Source organism: Callorhinus ursinus, unplaced genomic scaffold (genome assembly GCF_003265705.2).
Source record: "Callorhinus ursinus isolate GAN/ISIS: 27379988/994484 unplaced genomic scaffold, GSC_fseal_2.0 scaffold43, whole genome shotgun sequence".
Classification (NCBI taxonomy): domain Eukaryota; kingdom Metazoa; phylum Chordata; class Mammalia; order Carnivora; family Otariidae; genus Callorhinus; species Callorhinus ursinus.
Genome location: NW_027397105.1, coordinates 4,658,620 through 4,681,389, shown reverse-complemented (window position 1 = coordinate 4,681,389; position 22,770 = coordinate 4,658,620). Strand labels below are relative to the sequence as shown.

At 43.5% G+C, this 22,770-nt stretch overlaps 1 protein-coding gene and 1 long non-coding RNA gene across 3 annotated transcripts in view; one reads left to right on the top strand and one right to left on the bottom strand.

Annotated features, from left to right (window-relative positions):
• MYH8 (myosin heavy chain 8) overlaps positions 1 to 14,047 on the top strand; it is a 27,414-nt gene extending 13,367 nt beyond the window's left edge. The window contains exons 20-38 of the mRNA XM_025864091.2: positions 960 to 1,215; positions 3,617 to 3,859; positions 3,953 to 4,129; positions 4,211 to 4,356; positions 4,438 to 4,528; positions 4,617 to 5,006; positions 5,422 to 5,548; positions 5,897 to 6,015; positions 6,140 to 6,336; positions 7,417 to 7,600; positions 7,684 to 7,849; positions 7,947 to 8,071; positions 9,155 to 9,463; positions 10,147 to 10,350; positions 11,530 to 11,655; positions 11,746 to 11,916; positions 12,090 to 12,194; positions 12,768 to 12,863; positions 13,898 to 14,047. Of these exons, the coding sequence (XP_025719876.2) occupies positions 960 to 1,215; positions 3,617 to 3,859; positions 3,953 to 4,129; positions 4,211 to 4,356; positions 4,438 to 4,528; positions 4,617 to 5,006; positions 5,422 to 5,548; positions 5,897 to 6,015; positions 6,140 to 6,336; positions 7,417 to 7,600; positions 7,684 to 7,849; positions 7,947 to 8,071; positions 9,155 to 9,463; positions 10,147 to 10,350; positions 11,530 to 11,655; positions 11,746 to 11,916; positions 12,090 to 12,194; positions 12,768 to 12,863; positions 13,898 to 14,047 (3,382 nt within the window). The remainder of the gene's footprint in view (positions 1 to 959; positions 1,216 to 3,616; positions 3,860 to 3,952; positions 4,130 to 4,210; positions 4,357 to 4,437; positions 4,529 to 4,616; positions 5,007 to 5,421; positions 5,549 to 5,896; positions 6,016 to 6,139; positions 6,337 to 7,416; positions 7,601 to 7,683; positions 7,850 to 7,946; positions 8,072 to 9,154; positions 9,464 to 10,146; positions 10,351 to 11,529; positions 11,656 to 11,745; positions 11,917 to 12,089; positions 12,195 to 12,767; positions 12,864 to 13,897) is intronic.
• The window catches only part of LOC141370722 (uncharacterized), a 24,968-nt gene extending 6,692 nt beyond the window's left edge, over positions 1 to 18,276 (bottom strand). For both annotated transcript variants that reach the window (XR_012375021.1, XR_012375020.1), the window contains exons 1-2: positions 18,216 to 18,276; positions 13,596 to 13,724 (exon numbers count right to left, since the gene is read on the bottom strand). This is a non-coding gene — a long non-coding RNA (uncharacterized lncRNA). The remainder of the gene's footprint in view (positions 1 to 13,595; positions 13,725 to 18,215) is intronic.
• Between the last annotated feature and the right edge of the window lie 4,494 nt (positions 18,277 to 22,770).

The window sequence follows — 22,770 nt, the reverse complement described above, 5'->3', positions numbered from 1 at the left end:
ACACACACACACACACACACACACACACACACACACACACACACACAGGTTTTGCATTCATTTTGCTCCTCTGTGCTTATTTGGATTTGTATTATAAGTGTTCCCAAATCCCTCCCATGTGTCTACATTATGGTTTGTGTCATGGTATTTGCCTTCTCAGAGTCATGGTTCTTGTAATTTGGACTTATACAGAAACAGAATTTACATTTTAATAAGCTTGAAGAGGCATATGGCAAACCTTGCTAGTCTAGTGCTACAGTTTGCAGAAGGAGCATCTTTTATTACTATTTAAAAATTGTACTTAGATAAAACAAATTTGGGTGCTCAATGCATGCTAAATCACCTGTAGATATTAACAGTCTAATTAAGCAAGTAAGAATGAGGCATTTGAAATAATCTGAGGAAAGCCAGTACATTATCTGAAAAAGCTAACAAAAGTTTACGAGTGGGTAATTCAGTGTTAATCAAAATAAGACGAAAGGCTTCGAGAAAGATGTGCTAAATCCTAAATTCCACCAGTGGGGCAAATCAGAAAGCACCCAATGTCATCTCACAGCTCACTCTGTAGGCCAACGGCCCACGGCACAACCACTTACAAATGCCACGTCCACTCCCAAATCACCAATACTGTAATATCTCATGATCTTATATTGGTATGTGTTTCTCATACGTGCAAATTATTCCCACTCTAAGGTCTGCTCCTTTGCTAGTGTGGTAAGGGTATTGAGAACACAAAATTACTCAATATGAGCAGTACACATTAGCAAAGTGGTTACACTGAGCACTACTGTGAGTGTGTCTGTGTCTCTGTAAAGCCTGCATTTAACATACACAAAATCTGATAATCATTTGTACCTGGGGGATCATCACAAGGGGAACTTGTGTATAAAATAAAAACCGCCAATAATAACACTGCCCCTAATGAATCGATCTACACTGATATTTTTACGTCATTTCAGAGAAGCCCTTTTCTGCGTCCAGTACAACGTCCGCGCCTTCATGAACGTCAAGCACTGGCCCTGGATGAAGCTCTTCTTCAAGATCAAGCCTCTCCTCAAGAGCGCAGAGACCGAGAAGGAGATGGCCACCATGAAGGAAGAGTTTGAGAAGACCAAAGACGAGCTCGCCAAGTCAGAGGCCAAAAGGAAGGAACTGGAGGAAAAACTGGTGACTCTAGTACAAGAGAAGAATGACCTGCAGCTCCAGGTTCAATCTGTGAGTATTCTGTACTCTGCATGCAACATGTTACTGAAGCGTTTCTAGAAGGCATACATACTTCAGATTTACAAAGAGCCTTGTCTTGAAAAAGAAAAATCTCAAGTTACTTTTTTTAGTATTTCACTTATCTTTCCGTAGTCCTATGAGGAAGACACACACAATGACTTCTGAATTACAAATGGAAAAGGGAGGACTGAAGAACATATTCAATAATATCACAAATCTAGCAGCCATGAAGGAAGCAGTTTAAAGGCGATGCCCCAGATCGCAGCCAGATATCTTACCCATTTGCCTTGCATGCTTCATCCCAGCCTTACCAGGATCATCCTGTTCTCTGAATGCAAGTCTGAGATTGTATTGAAATTAAAGAAAGACCATTATTCTTTTTTAATTCAATTAGCCAACATATAGTATTTCATTAGTTTCAGAGGTAGAATTCAGTGATTCATCAGTTGCATATAACACCCAGTGCTCATCACATCAGGTGCCCTCTTTAATGCCCGTCACCCAGTTACCCCAACCCTCCACTCCTCTACCCTCCAGCCACCCTCAGTGTTTCCTATAGTTAAGAGTCTCTCATGGTTTGTCTCCCTCTCTGATTTCTTCCCGTTCAGTTTTCCCTCCCTTCCCCTATCATCCTCTGCGCTGTTTTTTATATTCCACATATGAGTGAAACCATATGATAACTGTCTTTCTCTGATTGACTTATTTCGCTCAGCATAATCTCCTCCAGTCCCATCCATGTTGATGTAAAAGTTGGGTATTCATCCTTATTGATGGCTGAGTAATATTCCATTGTATACATGGATCACATCTTCTTTATCCATCTGTTGAAGGACATCTAGGCTCTTTCTACAGTTTGGCTAGTGTAGACATTGCTGCTATAAAAATCGAGGTGCAGGTGCCCCTTATTCTTATTTCTCTCCATCCTTACCACTGAGATTTAGCTCAATAAATCTGTTTGCAGTTACGTGAACTGAGCAACCAGAGTGTAGGGTAGAGCCCAGTTCCCTCTGTGATTCTTCCTTTGACAGACATCCCAAGTTCTTAAGGCTTCTGTTTACTAGCTCGGGAAGAATGGGGGATAGTCTGAACCAGTGCTCTGGCCAAGCATAATCTCCCATTTCCATGATCCAAAAGCCCACCAGTGTCATGAAGAAACCTGTGAAAGGGATAGTTTTCCTAAAATCTTTCAGCTATTTTCAACTTTCCCTTCTGATACCTTCACTTATGTGAAGGTTACATTTTCCCAAAACACACAACCAACAACCACTTCAACCTAGCGTCCCTTCACAGTTCTTATCAGTGAGTAAACACTGACTGAATACATCACTATTAAAAATAAAAGCAAAGGAACCCTGAGAAGTCCCCATTATCATCCATTTAAGCATTTAAAAAACATAACCAAAGAACAAAACAAACACTGACCGAGAAGTTAAAGAAATTCCCCAGGCCAGAGTAATCTAATAAGGCTGAGCTGATTTTTGAGTTCTTCAGTCACTCATAAAAACTGTATGGAGCTATGTAATGCCTCAAAATTACACATTCTTGTGTATTCTAAAATTCATGTTGAGACTAATAGGTGATCCTTAAAATGCAACTGAAAACTGTGGACATTTACAGCACTACTATGGACTATCAGGAAGGTTGTGAGTGTGTAACAAATGGTGCATGGAAATGTATTCACAGGCATAAAATTATTTAAGTTCTTTTTCTTTTCCTTTTTAAATTCAGTCTAACAACTAGTTAGACTGAAGTGAACAGGGAATGATCAAAACCAAATCTAACCAATCTAAGTCAGAATCTTTGGGGATGCCTGGGTGGCTCAGTCAGTTAGGTGTCTGCCTTCGGCTCAGGTCATGATCCCAGGGTCCTGGGATCAAGTCCCGTGTCAGGCTCCCTGCTCAGTGGGGAGCCTGCTTCTCCCTCTGCCTGCCACTCCCCCTGCTTGTGCTCTCTCTCTGCAAATAAGATCTTTTAAAAAAAAATCTTTGAATATCACAGCTAAAATGTTCCTAGTGATCATTTATTCCCACCCCCTCAACTACATATGAGAAAACTGAGGATAAAGGAATAAAGTAAATTTGCCTACATTCATCCATATGGAGACAATACTGAGACAAGACCTCAGGCTTCCTGTGGCCTATCAGTCTTCTAGACACTACTTTATAGCCAACTGATTCAATCCAATCATTTTTCAGATTAATTTGCTTCTAAGTCTATAGTCTCGCTTTTAATTAGATCCATTTCTCCAGGCCACATAATAATGTTCAATTAAGTTTAATTTATATTCATACTGAAAAAGTCACCAGAAGTCAGCAAACACTACTATTTTGTGCAAAGAACAAGTTCAAAATCGTAACAAGCTCTCTAAAGACCTTAACGAATCTCTCCACAGGAAGCTGACGCCTTGGCTGATGCAGAGGAAAGGTGTGAGCAACTGATTAAAAACAAAATCCAGCTGGAGGCCAAGATCAAGGAGGTGACCGAGAGAGCCGAGGATGAGGAGGAGATCAACGCCGAGCTGACGGCCAAGAAGAGGAAACTGGAGGACGAGTGTTCAGAGCTCAAGAAAGACATTGACGACCTTGAGCTGACCCTGGCCAAGGTTGAAAAGGAGAAGCATGCCACAGAAAACAAGGTAGGAATCATATTCTGTTCTACCATATAGAGGTTCTGCCACCCTACTAACATGCTTTAGCACAGCTATCATTTCTCTTTTTAATTTTTCAAGGTGAAAAACCTCACGGAAGAGATGGCAGGCCTGGATGAAACCATCGCAAAGCTGACCAAGGAGAAGAAGGCCCTCCAAGAGGCCCACCAGCAGACCCTGGATGATCTGCAGGCAGAAGAGGACAAAGTCAACACCCTGACCAAGGCTAAAACGAAGCTAGAGCAGCAAGTGGATGACGTAAGTGTGTTTTTGATATCCATCTGAAGGATTTTTTTAAACACACTTTCAATGTTTAACGTTATTTTCCTTTCTCCTTAGCTTGAAGGGTCTCTAGAGCAAGAAAAGAAACTTCGAATGGATCTAGAAAGAACAAAGAGGAAACTGGAGGGTGACCTAAAATTGGCCCAAGAATCCACAATGGATGTAGAAAATGATAAGCAGCAACTTGATGAGAAACTCAAAAAGTAGGAACTCCAGAAAAAAATTCCACGTGATATCATCTTTCAATTCATGAGTATTAATATGTCTTGTTCTTCTGTCTACAGGAAAGAATTTGAAATCAGCAATCTGCTAAGCAAGATTGAAGATGAGCAGGCAGTAGAAATTCAACTACAGAAGAAGATCAAAGAGCTGCAGGTGAACCATCTCACCTTCATTTTTTTTCTGTACCCCGAAAACCCTGAGACTGAGATGAGATTGAGAGATGTTGATGTGTGACTCCCAGGCCCGCATCGAGGAGCTGGAGGAGGAAATCGAGGCAGAGCGGGCCTCCCGGGCCAAAGCAGAGAAGCAGCGCTCTGATCTCTCCCGGGAACTGGAGGAGATCAGCGAGCGCCTGGAAGAAGCCGGCGGGGCCACCTCCGCCCAGATCGAGATGAACAAGAAGCGCGAGGCTGAGTTCCAGAAACTTCGTCGGGACCTGGAGGAGGCCACCCTGCAGCACGAAGCCACAGCGGCCGCACTCCGGAAGAAGCACACAGACAGCGTGGCCGAGCTCGGGGAGCAGATAGACAACCTGCAGAGGGTCAAGCAGAAGCTGGAGAAGGAGAAGAGCGAGATGAAGATGGAGATCGATGACCTCGCCAGTAATGCAGAGACCATTTCCAAAGCAAAGGTACCCAATACCAACTCTAAATGATGGTCATTAAGAACCTGATAGAACACTCATTGTTCTGTCACTGAACACTGTTTGCTGGCAGTTTATAGCACTAATCTAATATTTCCTATTATAATATATTCCATTCTACTTCATTTTTGTTAGTGCTTGCTTATGACCTATTAAGACTGTTTCAAAATCTACTTTAAGCAAGTGTCAGTATCACTGGAAAAAATGAACGGGCTCCAACAATGGCCATGTCAGGGACATCCCTCACTCACCATACTTGAATCTTAGCCTGTCCCATCAAGTTGGTGCCATAGCTTTCTACTCACGCTTGAATTTATTCACTCTAAAAATACTTGAAGACTCAAGTTTTAACTTTTTTTTACTGCGTTCAGTGTCTCATCTTTCACTGCCATATCTCCTATAGGGGAACCTTGAAAAGATGTGTCGCACTCTAGAAGATCAGGTGAGTGAACTTAAGACCAAAGAAGAGGAGCAGCAGCGGCTGATCAATGACCTGACGGCTCAGAGAGCACGTCTGCAGACAGAGGCAGGTGAGGACCTTTCTCTGGGCCCTGAAACTACATACTAGGCAAAAGTGATTCCAGAGGTTCTGGAGAAACAGCACTATTCCCTCCCATCTTAGAGGGGAATAAACAAACTGGTAGACTCTGCTGAGCAGGTCAGAAAGAATGCAAAGCAAGAACTGGCAGAATAGTTTACTTGTTACACTTCTGTGGCATTTCTGCTTTTTACCTCCAGTTCTAACCAGTTCTATACTCATGTCTAGAAGCAAATAAAATATATTTAATATATATGTATATAGTTATATACACATATATATGAAAGCTTAAGCTTACTTCTATGCCATTAACCAACTCATTTACTTCTATTATTCCTAGGTGAATATTCCCGACAATTAGATGAGAAAGATGCTTTAGTCTCTCAGCTTTCAAGAAGCAAACAAGCATCTACGCAGCAGATCGAGGAGCTGAAACGTCAGCTGGAGGAGGAAACTAAAGTGAGTTTTACCAAAGATCTTGGCTGAGTAAATCCAAGCATGTCCAGTTACGTTCTACTCTGGGTATGTAAATTATGTGTCACTGAATAAATGAATTTAAGTCACTGAACTAGTCCTTCTGCAGGCCAAGAACGCCCTGGCCCACGCCCTGCAGTCCTCCCGCCACGACTGTGACCTGCTGCGGGAACAGTATGAGGAGGAGCAGGAATCCAAGGCCGAGCTGCAGAGGGTGCTGTCCAAGGCCAACAGCGAGGTGGCCCAGTGGAGGACCAAATACGAGACGGACGCCATCCAGCGCACGGAGGAGCTGGAGGAGGCCAAGTACGGGCTGTGAACAATGGGGGAGGAAGAGGACATGATTTCCTAGGTGCACAACTCAGCAACTCCCAGAAACACTATGATGATGATATTGATGATGGTAACATAATAGTAATAGGAGACACTAAATTTACTGAGCACACACTATGTGTCAAGTACTATATATACACATTAGCTCATTTAGTTTTCATAGCAACGTCATGTTTTATCCCTATGTTACAGATGAGGAAACAGGCTGTGAGAGGTTAACCAACAAACCCAGGGACACATGATTGATAGATAATACAGCTAGGATTAGAATCAGATATTCTGATTCCAGAGCCCACATTCTTAAGTACTGCAGTAGGAAGATACAGCTCTTCAAACTCATGCTGGAGGCCACCAAACTGTACATAATGTCCAGGGTTGGTCTAAATAAAATAAAGCCTTAGCCTGTGTATAGACCAAAGAGGACCTTCAAGTAGATCCTCTTGGGCTTCAGAGCGAAAGGCTTTTCTGTACCATAAGGATGTAGAGTTGGCACACAATGGGGAATGAAGAATGTAGGTGATTCAGAAGGAAAAAAGAAAACCCGCCTTGCTTAAACTGTCCTGATTTATCCATCGACTTCTTTCTCTGGTGAGAACTCCAAACATATATGAAAAGCAACTATTTTTCTTTAGGGAAAAAGTACATAAAATGAAATAGAAAGTCTGAAAAAGCAAATGAATATGCTCAGTACATTTTTGCCCAATATCTAGTTAGCCTCAAATCCTTTTTGGAATGAGATGAGATATATAAATCAATCAATAAAATTGTCCGGGATAAGCATTTTCTGCAACTCAATCAAAAATCCTGAAAACCCCGATTTATTTATATAGTAAGACACATACAATGGAGCACTAACAGCAGCCTCTAAGAACTGAATCCAGGTGCTCACCACTTTGGACCTTTTCATGCAGGACCGATGGAGAAAGCAGCTCTGGCTGCCACAGTTTGGATAACCGTATCTTATCTGCCATTATAGAAGCAGAACTGTCAAAGGACGTTATTGCTTGCCCCTGTTCCAGACCACTCTCCTTAACCGCCTGGCTAACGTTTCAGGAAGAAGCTGGCCCAGCATCTGCAAGAAGCCGAGGAGCACGTAGAAGCCGTGAACGCCAAATGCGCTTCCCTTGAGAAGACAAAGCAGCGGCTCCAGAATGAGGTGGAGGACCTCATGCTGGATGTGGAGAGAACCAACGCGGCCTGTGCTGCCCTGGACAAGAAGCAGAGGAACTTCGACAAGGTGGCCCGGCCTGCTTAAACTTCATCAACATTTACTGGGTCACCCTTTCTCCTTGCAGTGGCTGACAATTTGCTGCTTTTCAGGTCCTGGCAGAGTGGAAACAGAAGTATGAGGAAACTCAGGCTGAACTTGAGGCCTCCCAGAAGGAGGCCCACGCACTCAGCACTGAGCTGTTCAAAGTCAAGAATGCCTATGAGGAATCCCTGGATCAAGTGGAAACCCTAAAGCGGGAGAACAAGAACTTGCAGCGTGAGTGCTCTTGAACTTCCGTACCTCCAACAGCCCTGGCAAGCCCCTTCCATGTTGCATGAGTCTGACCACCCCTCCCTTATCTGTTCACCCACAGAGGAGATTTCTGACCTCACTGAGCAGATTGCTGAGGGAGGGAAGCAAATCCATGAATTGGAGAAAATAAAGAAGCAAGTGGAACAAGAGAAATGTGACATTCAGGGTGCCTTAGAGGAAGCAGAGGTACATATTATTATGTTGTTTGGAAAATCAAAGACATGGGTGAAGACACTCAAAGTAGGCGATGGATCCATTATTACAGAGCTTGTGGGAATATGAACTTGTACAGCATTTATGAAGGACAATTTGGCAATGGTTATCAAAAGCCTTAAAAATGTAATACTATGACCCATCAATTCTATAAGAATCTACCTCAAGAAAATTATCTCGGGGCGCCCGGGTGGCTCAGTTGGTTAAGCGACTGCCTTCGGCTCAGGTCATGATCCTGGAGTCCCGGGATCGAGTCCCGCGTCGGGCTCCCTGCTCAGTAGGGAGTCTGCTTCTCCCTCTGACCCTCTTCCCTCTCGTGCTCTCTATCTCTCATTCTCTCTCTCACAAATAAATAAATAAAATTTAAAAAAAAATTATCTCAAATGGAAGTAAATCTTTAAGCACAAAGATGTCCAATTCAAGAACAAGATGAAGCTAACTATGGAAAATTCATATGCTGCAATTGTATATGACCATTAAATATAATTAATATGGGGAAATATTTATGGTAGACAATAATTTTAAAGCAAACACAACTATATATACTATAATTTCATCATGCAAAAATATATATATAAGTAGGAAAAAGTCTAGAAAAAATGTACCACATTTAAATGGTCATCTTTGGATGGGGTACACAATAGGAGGTTTTTCTTTGTTTCTATATATTACCCCATGCTCTACACTGTATATTTTGTAATCAGAAAAATGTTTTTAAATTGAGAATTTCTACAAACACAAACATTTTAATGTATAAAACAGACTGAAAGTTCATGCTTACTACATGAGTTTAACTATAAGTTTTGTTAGTACTCATGAATAATACTTATATAGCACTTCATACTTTATAAAGCACCTTTATTACAGAGCTGCCCTATATAATCTATGACTGAATAAACAAGAAAAAAAATGATTTACCTAACAGGCTCCTGGAACTGTTGTATTATACTTTGTAAAATCAGACAAACTGATGTTAGTAAGAATTTGGCTCACAAGGGAATACACTCCAAATATTCAAGTTATTTTCCATTATTAATTGATCACTGTTTTGTTAAGGCATCTCTTGAACATGAAGAGGGAAAGATCCTGCGCATCCAGCTGGAGTTGAACCAGGTCAAGTCTGAGGTCGACAGGAAAATTGCTGAAAAGGATGAGGAACTTGACCAGCTGAAGAGAAACCACATCAGGGTCGTGGAGTCGATGCAGAGCACCCTGGATGCTGAGATCAGGAGCAGGAATGATGCTCTCAGAGTCAAGAAGAAGATGGAGGGAGACCTCAATGAGATGGAAATCCAGCTGAACCACGCCAACCGCCTGGCTGCAGAGAGTTTGAGGAACTACAGGAACACCCAAGGCATCTTGAAGGTAAACAGGTCCACATGAACAGCTAAGTCAGGGAAGTGACCTGTCCTCCATTCAGCAAAACATCTTCGTGTTAAACAATCCAGTTTTTTCATTTAACAAATTATACAGCTCACGGTATGGAGACAGCTAAATTAAATATGCATAGAATATATTTTTACAGAAATGCTATATAAAAGAACAAACAGAAACCCAGAGATAAGCTTTGATACAAGAGAAAGTACAAGACTTTGGTACCAATAAGCCTGAGGCTGAGCATTAGTTGTGTCACTTACTGGCTGCCTGATTTTAGGCAAATGATTTAACCTCTCAGAACCTCTGCTGCTGCTTCTACAAAATAAGAATGAAACTACCCACTTCACAGGGTTCCTGTGAGAATCAAATGAGATAACAGATGTCAGGTACTAGGGAGAGCATATGGAAAATGCTCTGTAAGTGACATTAGTTAGTTACTCGCACATGAAAAAATAACCAGTTAATGGCATAAATAGAATGAGACTCTGTCTTCTGATCATTCTCGCTCACCTAAGCTGGTGACATCACCATTTTCACACTCATTCAAATGACAGGTCTGTCACTTCCTGCTCCTGGCACCAGTACATTCTTCCAGTTCACCTCCAGGGATGTTCACATCCTCTTCAGAGTGTCTAAGGTTTTGTGTTGTGTTGTTTTGTTTTCCTTAACAGGACACCCAGCTACACCTGGATGACGCTCTCCGGGACCAGGAGGACCTGAAGGAGCAGCTGGCCATGGTGGAGCGCAGAGCCAACCTGCTGCAGGCTGAGATCGAGGAGCTGAGGGCCACTCTGGAGCAGACGGAGAGGAGCAGGAAAATCGCAGAACAGGAGCTCCTGGACGCCAGTGAGAGGGTCCAGCTCCTGCACACCCAGGTAAGACCCCCCCCCATCAGACAAATGCTGGTGTACTCTTAAGTGATGGATGAGAATTATAATATGGAAATACTCCATTTTTATAAATATGTGTATATAAAAAAAGGATGGGGGATATGCTCTAAAATATTAACTGCAGTTATCTTGGAAAGATGGGATTGTAGGCAGTTTTTTGGTGTGTGTTCCTATACGTCTTTTTTAAGATTTTCTACCCAAAAAAGGAGAGTTTTATTTAAAGATAAGGTTTGACTCTTTAGGTTTTGAAAACCATGATACAGAATAAACTTGAATAAAGATGATTTGTTAACTCCAGAATCCAAAAATGTGCCACGTAGTATTTCTCATCAGGAGTCCTTCTGCATTTAGCATTGTGTTTACTGTCCGTGAGTCTTGCAGGATACTGCTAATTTGCCTGGACATTAAATGCAGTAACACCAGGTAGTCATTTTAACAAGCAAAAATACCTACCTCCAAAGGTTTCCAAATACCCGTTGAGGCAGTGTTGATTCCCTTTGAGAAGCACTGGGTTAAAATTTTAATAAAATGTTGGGCGCCTGGGTGGCTTAGTTGGTTAAGCCACTGCCTTCGGCTCAGGTCATGATCCTGGAGTCCCAGGATCGAGTCCCACATCGGGCTCCCTGCTGAGCGGGGAGTCTGCTTCTCCCTCTGACCCTCTTCCCTCTCGTGCTCTCTGTCTCTCATTCTCTCTCTCTCAAATAAATAAATAAAATCTTAAAAAAAAAATTTTAATAAAATGTTTTCCTAAAACTAATTCAGTATTCCCCCAGGGAGCAAACCATGAAAGTTAACAGAGAATAGATCCTTTCTAACTGAAAAACTCCCAATGCCAGGCACTCACAAAAAGAATCAATTATTTTCTACTATTTCCAACCTTTTAAGGATAGAATACTAGTAATGTCTAATTGAAATATAATTGAAAGAGCAATTAATTAATAGAGGCATTCTCAAATCTCAAAAATCCTTATGCATAAATTAGACACAGTGGGAGGGGGCTGTTCCAACCTTTCAAATGATTAATATTTTGCACTGGACAAATATTTAAAGTTGAGTAAACTGTTGCCTTCAGGTCCCCTGCACAAGCCAACAAGTAAGACATCTGTAAAATCCCACGTTGGCAAATATCAAGTCTTATAAATTTCCACTGACTACTTTTAACAGAACACCAGCCTGATCAACACCAAGAAGAAATTGGAAAATGATGTTTCACAACTCCAGAGTGAAGTGGAAGAAGTCATTCAAGAATCACGCAATGCAGAAGAGAAGGCCAAGAAGGCCGTCACTGATGTGAGCAACCTAAGCATTGGTTTTTCTGATACACGTGTGTTACCTGCCATTCCTAGATTTCCTTATTATCTTGGTGTATTTACTAAATAGGCGGCCATGATGGCCGAGGAGCTGAAGAAGGAGCAGGACACCAGCGCCCACCTGGAGCGCATGAAGAAGAACATGGAGCAGACGGTGAAGGACCTGCAGCATCGTCTGGATGAGGCTGAGCAGCTGGCCCTGAAGGGCGGGAAGAAGCAGATCCAGAAGCTGGAGGCCAGGGTGGGTCTCTCAATCTCTCTGAATCTGGGAAGGGGAAAAGGGCACTCCCTCTATCTACATATTGATGCCCATCTTTGTCCTGAGGCTGAGGCCATCGCCCAGTATCTTCAGCAGGTCCTGAGCTAATTAATATCCCCCAAGACTGGCTGTGTACATATCTTTCTTGGTTGTAGGTACGTGAGCTTGAAGGAGAGGTTGAAAGTGAGCAGAAACGTAATGCTGAGACTGTTAAAGGTTTGCGGAAACATGAGAGAAGAGTAAAGGAACTCACCTACCAGGTAAAGGGAATAACTTTCTAGAATATCCAGACTTCCTGCCCAAAGGGAAACTGACAATCTGGTAACTGTTTATGTGGTGCTCACAAACAGATCCACCTGAACTCGATATATAAATATAAGGGGCAAATGATAAAATTGCTTATCTCAGACCCTTTCCTAAGCTGGGAAAGGCATGGAGGTCTTCAGAAAATAGCATACCAGAGAAAAGGATACAGGTGTTAAAGCCAGATAAACTGGGTATTAGTCTTAATTTGGCCCTCTTAATTTTTGAACGTGGGTAGGTTACTTAACACTCTAAACCTTAGTTTCATTCCTTATAAAACAGAGTAACAGCATGTACTCTCCAGAGTAGGGAGGTGAGAATCAGAGATGATGTATAGAATTCCCTAAGACAGAACCTGCACAGAGTGAACATTTAGCAAGAATGGCTACTGTTAATACTATGGAAGAAGGCTCAGGGTTGACCAAGTTTACCCCAGACCCACCTGCCATCATAGCAAAGTGGTTTATTTTACCACTTGTAGGAGGCTCATTTCATTGTACTGAATACAAACTGTTTTTTCAAACCCCCAGACGGAGGAAGACCGCAAGAATGTTCTCAGGCTGCAGGACTTGGTAGATAAATTACAGGCGAAGGTGAAATTATACAAGAGACAAGCTGAGGAGGCTGTGAGTATCTTTAAGCCCTTGAGGGAGGAAGAAAACTTCTTTTGGGGTAGAAAGTATATTAAGAGAATGTGTCAACGAGAAAAAAAGCAAAGTAAGAATATACCACTCATATTTTTTAATTGTTTTGTTTTTTTAATTTAAATTCAATTAATATACCACTCATATTTTAAGAGAGATATTATAAATGTGAATTTACCTCCAAATCCTGATTACAGAATAAGACTTTAAGAGGAGATATTTTTATTATTAAGCATTTTGTAAGGGTTGGGGAAAAAAAAGAGTAACCTACCTTGAGAGCTGCAAAGACTATACTATCACAACTGTAGTCCATGATAAATAATCTTCTCCCTCTAGGAAGACACAAAATCAAGTGTTCTCAAGAGCCAAACATAAATCGTTTACCCCAGCTGACTCCTTCACATACTACCAGTATCATCAGGGGCTCATCTCTCCACATGTACTGTGGCAAATAAGGACATGCTGGAAGATTCTCCAGCCTCACTTTTCCTGATTGTTCCCCATTCTTCCAGACACAATGTGGTAGGTCGGAAGTAGACAGTAAGTTAGGAGAAGGAAGGGAAGGGCTCAAATGGTAATAAGTAAAACCAACAGATGCATGCTTCTTCTCAGACCCACTTTTTCCCTTTCTCTGTATACCAGAGTCAAAATATGTGACAAAACTTGTTAAGTGAGGTTGTCTCAAAGTTGAAATCTGACCTTGTATTTACTTACTAAACTCTGTCAGGGTACATGGCTCTCTTCCTTCTTTCTACCCAGTCCGTGCATCACAAATGGATTTCATGTACACATGGGTTTGACACACTAAGGTTGTCCTTCCACTTCAAAAGTTCTTTTTTCATTCTTTAGAGTGAAAAAAATACACAACTGAAGTTACACGTTCTGTCCAGATTTGAAGTCAGACATGGCAAACACCATAAGAAGGACGTATCTGAGTTGAGGAAATAATCCTGTTTGGTGACAAGCACAGTGAGAACCACAAAGTCTAATTCTCACAATATTATCTTTCCTCTTAGGAGGAACAATCCAACACTAATCTTGCTAAATTCCGCAAGCTCCAGCATGAGCTAGAGGAGGCCGAGGAACGGGCTGACATTGCCGAGTCCCAGGTCAACAAGCTGCGGGCGAAGAGCCGGGAGATTCACACAAAAATCAGCGCAGAGTGAATACATCTGCCTGATGCTGCCGAGGGGCTGAAGAAATGTGCAAAATGTGCTATTCTGGGCCACTTGTGATGTTTATTTTTCTCTTAATGTTGAGTAAATAAAAACTCCAGTAAACTTATAAATTAAACCAAACTCATTTTTTCATTTGCAAACTTATTTACTCTTAAATACAGTTCTCACCTATTTTTTAATACTATATATGGCTTTGCAAAGCATTCAATATTTTGTACTTCCATTACCACGCAGCATCACCTTTCCCACCCCTACCACCCACCCACACACACACAAGTATCTTTCACTGGACTTGATTTTATTAAATCTCTCTAGGTCGTTACAAATACTAAGGAAAACACTCCCTAAGGCTACTTCTCCAGACAGGATCCATTCATTGATCCACTCCACAAGTAGTTATTGAGCATCTACTCTGTGCCAGGCACTGTTCTATGCTCTGTGGGTACAGAGGTGAGCAAAAAGAGTTCCTGCCCTCCGGGAACTTACATCATTCTACAAGGGCATGTAACATGTCAGATGATAAGTGCTAGTGGGAAATAAACAAGAAGGGTCAGGCTCCCTGCTCAGAGGGGAGTCTGCTTCTCCCTCTCCCTCTGCCCCACTCATGCACACGCAGACACGCTCTCTCTCAAATAAATAAAACCTTTAAAAAAAAAAAAGACATGAGCAGAGACCTGTAGGAACTAAGAGAGTAAGCCAAATGAGTATGTGAGGTCAGAAATACTTCCAGGCAGAGGGAAAAATAGAAAATGCACAGTCCCTAGGTCAGGGGCAGGTTGGCATGTCTCAGGGGCTGGAGGAGAATGAGCAGGATAAAGAGTTATAACATAAGAGAGGAACCAGGGGCCAGATCATGGAAGGTCTGAGGGTCTTTCCACAGACTTGTGTCTTTAGAGTGAGATGTCAAAGCTTTGGAGGGTTTAAAGTAGAGAAGAAATATTAACACACATTTTTTAAAAATTACTCTGGCTGCCGTGTTGAGAAGCAGACCAAAGGTGGCAAAGGTGCAAACTGGGAGACTAGTTAGGAGCCTACGGCAAAATAAAAGATAACAAATGACAGTGGCTCAGACTGGAGAAACAGCCCTGGGAAATGATGAGCGTACAGGACGCTAGGTGAATTATGAAGGCAGCACACAAGGACTTTCTGACCAACTGAATGAGGAAGTCAGAGAGGAAGAGAGAGGGGGGAAAAAAAAAAACCTTAAGAGGGACAAAGGATAAGCCAAGAAAGAAGTGGTGGAGTACGAACATTAGGAGTTTGGTCTCCAGAAAGAGGGGAGTCAGTAGAGCAAAACTAGTGACCTAGGCGAAGATCGTATTTTATGGGCTCCTATCCCTCTTCCAGCATCGACTCTCCCCTAGCTCCCAACCCTGTCAGCTTCAGTCTTTTACAGTATAAACTGTACAGCCCACAATCTCAAATATGTCTAAGGTTACTAACAGAAGTTTAAAATGAAAAAATTTTCAAAATAAATAAAATAAATTTTCTTAAGGAAAATTTTAGATCAAAGAGAAAACCAAAACTACAACCACAAAAACTTCTAGGAGTAAACATGAGAGTAAATCTTTGTGACCCTGGTTTTGGCAAAGATTTCTTAGCTACAACACCAAAAGTACAAGCCAGGAAAGAAAAAATTGATAAATTGGACTTTATCAAAATATAGTTTCTGCTCTTTGAAAACACTGGTAAGAGGATGAAAAGACAAGCCACAGACTGAAAGTATTTGCAAATGACCTCCCTGATAAAGGACTAGTATCCAGAAGATTTGAAAAAGTCTAAAAACTCAATAAAAAGAAAACAGGTCACCCAATTTCTAAAGACGCAAAAGATTTGAATAAACATTTCACCACCTCATACCTGACAGAATGGACAGGCAAGAAACAAGTGTTGGCGAGGATGTGGAAAAAAGGGAGCCCTCGTGCGCTGTTGGAGGGAATACAAACTGGTGCAGCCACCATGGAAAACAGTACAGAGGTTCCTCAAAACTTTTTAAAAAGAACTACCCTATAATCCAGCAATTCCACTTCTAGGGATTTACCTGAAAAAAAAAACTGAAAACACTAAGTTGAAAAGATACACGCACACCCCCCCACCCCGTGTTCACTGCACCATTATTTATAGTGGCCAAACTGTAATTTGCAGTCTTACATGCTGTGACATCCCTTATGTTGAATTTTTGCAATGCAGTCATAAATTAGGATGTCCTTTTTTGCAAAAATGGATGATGGCTTCATCAGTATTTTTAAGGGACTTCCTAATCCTTTGATATTGAACTCATTCTTGTGAAACACTTACTGGATCATCGTCATTTTCAGTTCTTCAGCTGTCTGCTTGAGACTCTCTCTCCCTCTGCCCCTCCCTTCCCTTCTCTCCCTCTTCCTCCCTTCCCCTCTCTCTCTCCCTTCCTTCCCCCCTCACGTAAATAAATCCTTTAAAAAAAAAAATCATGATGTGGAAGAAGAGTTAATACCACAAGAAACTTTTCATCATCTCTTAAATTTTAAAGGCAGGCCACAAAATCCTGTCTGTTGGCTGATATCCCAGTTGCGTATGTGTTTAAAAACTTGTTTTAAAAAATTGTGTATATGTCTACAAACATGGGGGGGAATGCAAAAGAATTGAGCCCAGGGCGCCTGGGTGGCTCAGTCGGTTGGGCAACTGCCTTCGGCTCAGGTCATGATCCTGGAGTCCCGGGATCGAGTCCCACATCGGGCTCCCTGCTCGGTGGGGAGTCTGCTTCTCCCTCTGACCCTCTTCCCTCTCGTGCGCTCTCTCTCTCATTCTCTCTCTCAAATAAATAAAATCTAAAAAATAAAAATAAAAAAAGAATTGAGCCCAAAATTTAGATAAATGCTATGCTAAAATTTTAGGAGTGATTTAAAATTTCCCTTTGAGGTTTGATTCTACTTTGCAGCCTTTCTACACTGTAAACACTAGTTGCGGAGAATTTTTTGAGGTTTATTTAAGCAACCTCCATGCCCAAGGTGAGGCTCGAAAATTCACGACCCTGAGGATCAGGAGCCCCACGCTCCACTGACTGAGCCAGTGAGGAGCCCCGGGTTTGGAATTTTTTTTTAAGGCTCTTTTTTTTTTTTTTTTTTTTTTAAATAAAGAAATAAAAGCAACCTGCTCCTTGGGGAGATTTCACAACCACTTCTCATCAAAGAGGTGGATATATATAACTGACTACAGAAAGGTGAGGAGGGAGAGGGTCATTTGATGCATGCGCCCATTAGCACCGCGGCTCAAAGCCCCCGCCCTTCAGCCAAGCTTTGGGTGGGGATTAACAGTCCCGGGCTAACACCGCAGCTGTCAGGGAGCAGACCTAAATTCCGCCTCCTGGCTGCGGCAGGGGTTGGGGCCCATGTTACAGACACCAGTGTCCCCGGCCCCCTTCACGCCGGCCTTCACGGGTCACATGTTCCCAAGTGGGAAGCCCAAGAATCAGCCGTGGGCAGACGGAAAAGAACCGTACTGAAGGATGGCATTTACCAGCCTGACTCCTCCCTCCTGGCTCCCGGGGCCGCCACCAAGATGCTGCTTCCGGAGCCCACAAGGAATTAAACGATGCCCCTCCGGCGGTGGAGGTTAGAAAAACAACCCCTTTGGGGAAAGAACCCAGAAAACGGCTTTTCTTAGCTTACAGCGGCCCGACCTTCACGGCAGGGCGGACCGTGCTCTCGGGCCCGCACGGAAACTAGGGTTCAAGGTTCTCTCTCTCTCTCTGGGGAGACGGAGGCCCTAGTTTCTACGGGTCAAAGGCCGAGGGCTCGAACTAGGAGACAAGGTGTGAGCCGCGGGGATGAGAAGGGTGGTGCCTTCCGGGCGACCGAGTCCTACCCTTTCTCAGGACCCGGAAAGATAACGTGCCGTCGCCACCCACAGGGTAGACCCCAAACCGGACCCGGCACGGCACAGTACAGAGCTGTGTTCAATTTATCCGCACGCCAATGCGGAATTTGGTGGCTCAAGAATTTTCCAGAAATACTCCTCTGGCCCCGCCTTCAAATTCGCTCCCCAGTCTCAGGTTCGTCCCCTCCCCGCCGCACTGCCGCAGGGGGTTCGTCTCTGTCACCTCGAGCACAGACGGGTCGTGGGGAGGCGGAGGCGCAAACCCCTCCCGCCTCACAAACCCGGCCACGCGCACACTCACCGGCCACGTCTCGCCGTGGCCTCCCGCCAGGTCCCAACCACGGCGGCGGGTCACTTCCGGCCTTTCCTTCCCGCCACCTGACTCCTCCCATGATGCCCTGGGGCGCACCGGAAGTGACCCCTCCCCTCTCCGGGCACTGAATCCTTTGCGGTAGAGCAGTGTGTCCCTCAAAGCCTAGGGCGGGTGTGTTTTCCCACGTTTTCAGAGCCGTGACCCATGCACCACCACCACCCCCCTCCGGCCCTCAACTAGATTATAAACTGAGAACCAGCTTTTTATCCCCATTGCGTACCACAGTGTCTTCACGAACCGTTTGTTGAGTGGAGAGCGGACGCCAAATTCTTTCTGTTGGGCAGAATGAAGCAGAGACGCTAATAGGGCCAACACTCAGAGCACAGTAAAAAAGAATAAAGCTGCCATTATAATAACAACTGACGTTTAAAACCCGAAGTCCTTACCTTAGCTTACAGAGCTCTAAACCATCTGGCCCGTGGCCACCTCTGCCACTTCATTCCCTGCTGCCGTTTCCCGGGCTTCCTTCGCCCCTGCCCTGCTGGCCTTTTTTCCCTTCCTGTGCAGGCACACTCACCTCCCAGAGCCTTTACTTCTGTTTCCTCTGCCTGGAATAGAGTCCCCCCTCTGATGTTCTCATGGAAGGCAGCTATGCTAACCACTATACCACCAACGCCTTTGATGTTCTCATGGTTTGCTCCTTCACTTCAATAGGTGTCTGCTCCAGCATCACCCTTTCAGAGAAACTCTCCCAGATCAATCTGTTTAGACACCACACAGCCACTATATCCTTACCCTGCTCTTCTTTTCCTTAGGAGCATTTATCACTAATTGACATCAGATAGGTCCCCAGACAACAATGCGTACACGCTCGAATAGAATCTCCGTGAAGGCAGAGACTTTGCCTATTTTGTTCCCCAGCACTTAAAATCAGCACATAGTAGATGCTCGATGAATGTTTGATGAATAAACGATTGAATGAGTGCATGCTCACTATGTTGCTAGTTCTGTGCATTACAGCCTCAAAACTAACAGTTCCAGGTATGAATTTCGTCACCATGCTGGCTTCGTGGGAGATCCTCAAGCTGGTTCCATGTAGCCCCACCTTAGCCAGATTTGAAGGCTTTGCCATCATACCCCCTACAACCTTTCAGATAGGGTGATGAACTTATCTGGGTTTACCCAGGACTGTGCTGATTTTAAAACCAAAAGTCTCAGGAACCTCTTTGATCCCACGCAAACTAGGATGGTTGCTCATCCTACTTTCCAGTGTCCAGCCTCCATCCTACTTGTTTTGTTTTATTGTGTGTGTCAGTGTGTGTTTGGGGGGGCAGAGGGGAGTTGCTGTTGCCTTGAGAGTGTTCTGAGCCATCTGAACAGGAATTTGGCTAAACGCAGTGGGTAGGATGGGAGGAGTGGATGGACAAAGGTCAGGCTGTGGCCAGCTGGCAAGCTTCACCAAATAGCAACATAAAAGACATGAAATAACAACAAAGACCTTGTCCTGGCTTCCAGGGCCCTCTGGCACTGACAGAGAAAGCTCTAGAGAAAGCTCCAGGTTTCTAAATTTTAGGCTGTCCTGGTGACATAGCCCCACCTACTCTTCCCTTTCCCAAACCATCACCTCACATCCATGATGGCATACCCTGCCGTGCATCCATTAACTCGAATGTCACAAGAACCCCATGAGTTATGTATTATTATCATCCCCATTTTACAGATGAAGAAACAGGCTCAGAAAAGTTAGCTAGCTTGCTGAAATTTACAGAGTTTAAATGATGAAGTCAGGATTTGAACCTCCGTATGTTGACTCTCAAAGTCCACTCTTAGTTATTACATTACATGCAGATTTTAACCATATACACACACATTTTGGCTATGTCCAGCAAAGAATGTATACATTTTAGGATACATCATTTAAGACCCCAACAGTAGTAATTAAAAGTAATCAGCCATGCCGTTCCTCGTTCTAATGAGACTTTAAGCAACCGAACTAACCAAAACACAACTACTAATAGACAAAAATGACGGGCAAAGGACAGGAGACCCTAACGCTCCCAGGCACCGATCCAGGTTATGAAGCCAGGCAGAGAAGTCTCCAGTTTACTGAACAGACCTAGCCAGTAGAATTTCTTCCTCGAACACAGTGTTCCCAGATCATCCGCACCATCTCTCCGTGTTGTTTCTGAGAAGGATGCCTGGTTTGTGTGTAATTCTGAGAAGCGTGCATAATTCTGAGAGCATTGGTGTCTTACAGGATCTTACAAAGCCAGAAGCAGCTGTCTTGTACTGAAGAGACAAACCGGACTTGGAGACAAAGATGTTTGTCTTAGTTCCCACTCTGCCACTGGCTAGCTGTGTGACTAGTCCCTTAGTCTTGCCAAGCCTCCGTCTTCCCACATGTAAAACTGATTAATCTATCTGCTCCTTGAGATTTAAGGAGAATCCATTTAAATGATTCTCTTGATAATCCCCTATCAACTGTGCTTTGCAAAATTTCCATGTATAAACGCGAACAGTGAAGAAGGGTATACATTGCATCTGAACTAGTTCTGAACCAGGTCTCGGGCTTGGGAGTAGAACGGGAATGTGGGGGGCGGGGGGTCTGTTTCTACCTTAGCATTAACAAGGTACTTTGCCCAGAACCTCAATCTCTGATTCTGTAAAGTCAGAGTTGGATTAGATAATATTCCGGGGCCCCTCTGGTTCTGGAATCTAATATTCTCACCCAAATTTTTAATTAGGCAATTCAGATAGGCATTAGTGTCATTCACTAATGTACCTGTCCTACAACATTCACCCAGAAATTTCTGTTCCTGGCTGAGGAACTTCCTGCTGCTTTTTGAAATTCCATCTGTTATGTAAGCTCTGGCATAGCTGAGAGGGTAAGGTATGATCCCACCATCAGCACAATTAATTGCCCTTTCTTCTCAAGTAGCCCTCTGAGGAATGACCTTCATCACACTTGTTTCCTAGTCCTCTCTATTTGGCCCTGCTACTGCTTTCTCTCCTTCTTGCACCATCTAAATCTACGGTTCCTCTGAATGCATCTTGTATAGTGACTGGCAGAGAGATTTCGCTCCTAGGAAAACTTTTTCCTCCTCCTTAACACCTGCTCACTCCTTAATCCCTTGCCTTTAAAGCTTCCACCCCCACCATCCTGCTGACATGAATGTCAAGATCACCTCCCTGACCACTCCAATGCCCTTTTTGGGTCTTGTTTTCCTCTGGCTTCTCTGCAGTGCTCTCCGTGAGGTCCTCTCTCTCTTGGAAATATCACCCCTCTTGACTTCTTTTGACACTAATAACAAAGCTCCCTTCGCTTTCGAGTTGACAAGCTGATTTTGTAACAAGAAGGGAGAAAGCCCTCCTTCACAGAACTCATCTCAGATGTGGGAGAGATGGGATGACGGTGTGGTGTGTGAGCTACGGACTACGGGGGATAGCAGTGGGATAAGGATAAGACCCCCAAAAGGGCGTAGGAGTATAAAAATAGGTGGTCAGCCCTCACACCGGTCAGAATGGCTAAAATTAACAAGTCAGGAAATGACAGATGTTGGCAGGGATGCGGAGAAAGGGGAACCCTCCTACACTGTTGGTGGGAATGCAAGCTGGTGCAGCCACTCTGGAAAACAGTATGGAGGTTCCTCAAACAGTTGAAATTAGAGCTACCATACGATCCAGCAATTGCACTACTGGGTATTTACCCCAAAGATACAAATGTAGGGATTCGAAGGGGTACGTGCACCCCAATGTTTATAGCAGCAATGTCCACAATAGCCAAACTGTGGAAAGAGCCAAGATGTCCATCGACAGATGAATGGACAAAGAAGAGGTGGTATATATACACAATGGAATATTATGCAGCCATCAAAAGGAATGAGATCTTGCCATTTGCAACGACGTGGATGGAACTGGAGGGTGTTATGCTGAGTGAAATAAGTCAATCAGAGAAAGACATGTATCACATGACCTCACTGATATGAGGAATTCTTAATCTCAGGAAACAAACTGAGGGTTGCTGGAGTGGGGGTGGGATGGGAGGGATGGGGTGGCTGGGTGGTAGACATTGGGGAGGGTATGTGCTACGGTGAGCACTGTGAATTGTGCAAGACTGTTGACTCACAGATCTGTACCTCTGAAACAAATAATGCAATATATATTAAGAAAAAAAGAAGAAGAAGAAGAAGATAGCAGGAGGGGAAGAATGAAGGGGGGGCAGATCAGAGGGGGAGACGAACCATGAGAGATGATGGACTCTGAAAAACAGACTGAGGGTTCTAGAGGGGAAGGGGGTCAGGGGATGGGTTAGCCTGGTGATGGGTATTAAAGAGGGCATGTTCTGCGTGGAGCCCTGGGTGTTATGCACAAACAATGAATCATGGAACACTACATCAAAAACTAATGAGGTAATGTATGATGGTTAACATAACAATAAAAAAATTTAAAGAAAAATAGGTGGTCACCAAATTGCTAAGGCCAAAAGTGGTCTTCTTTACCTGAGGACGTTTATTTTGTTGAGTCACCAGATGAATAGGATGGG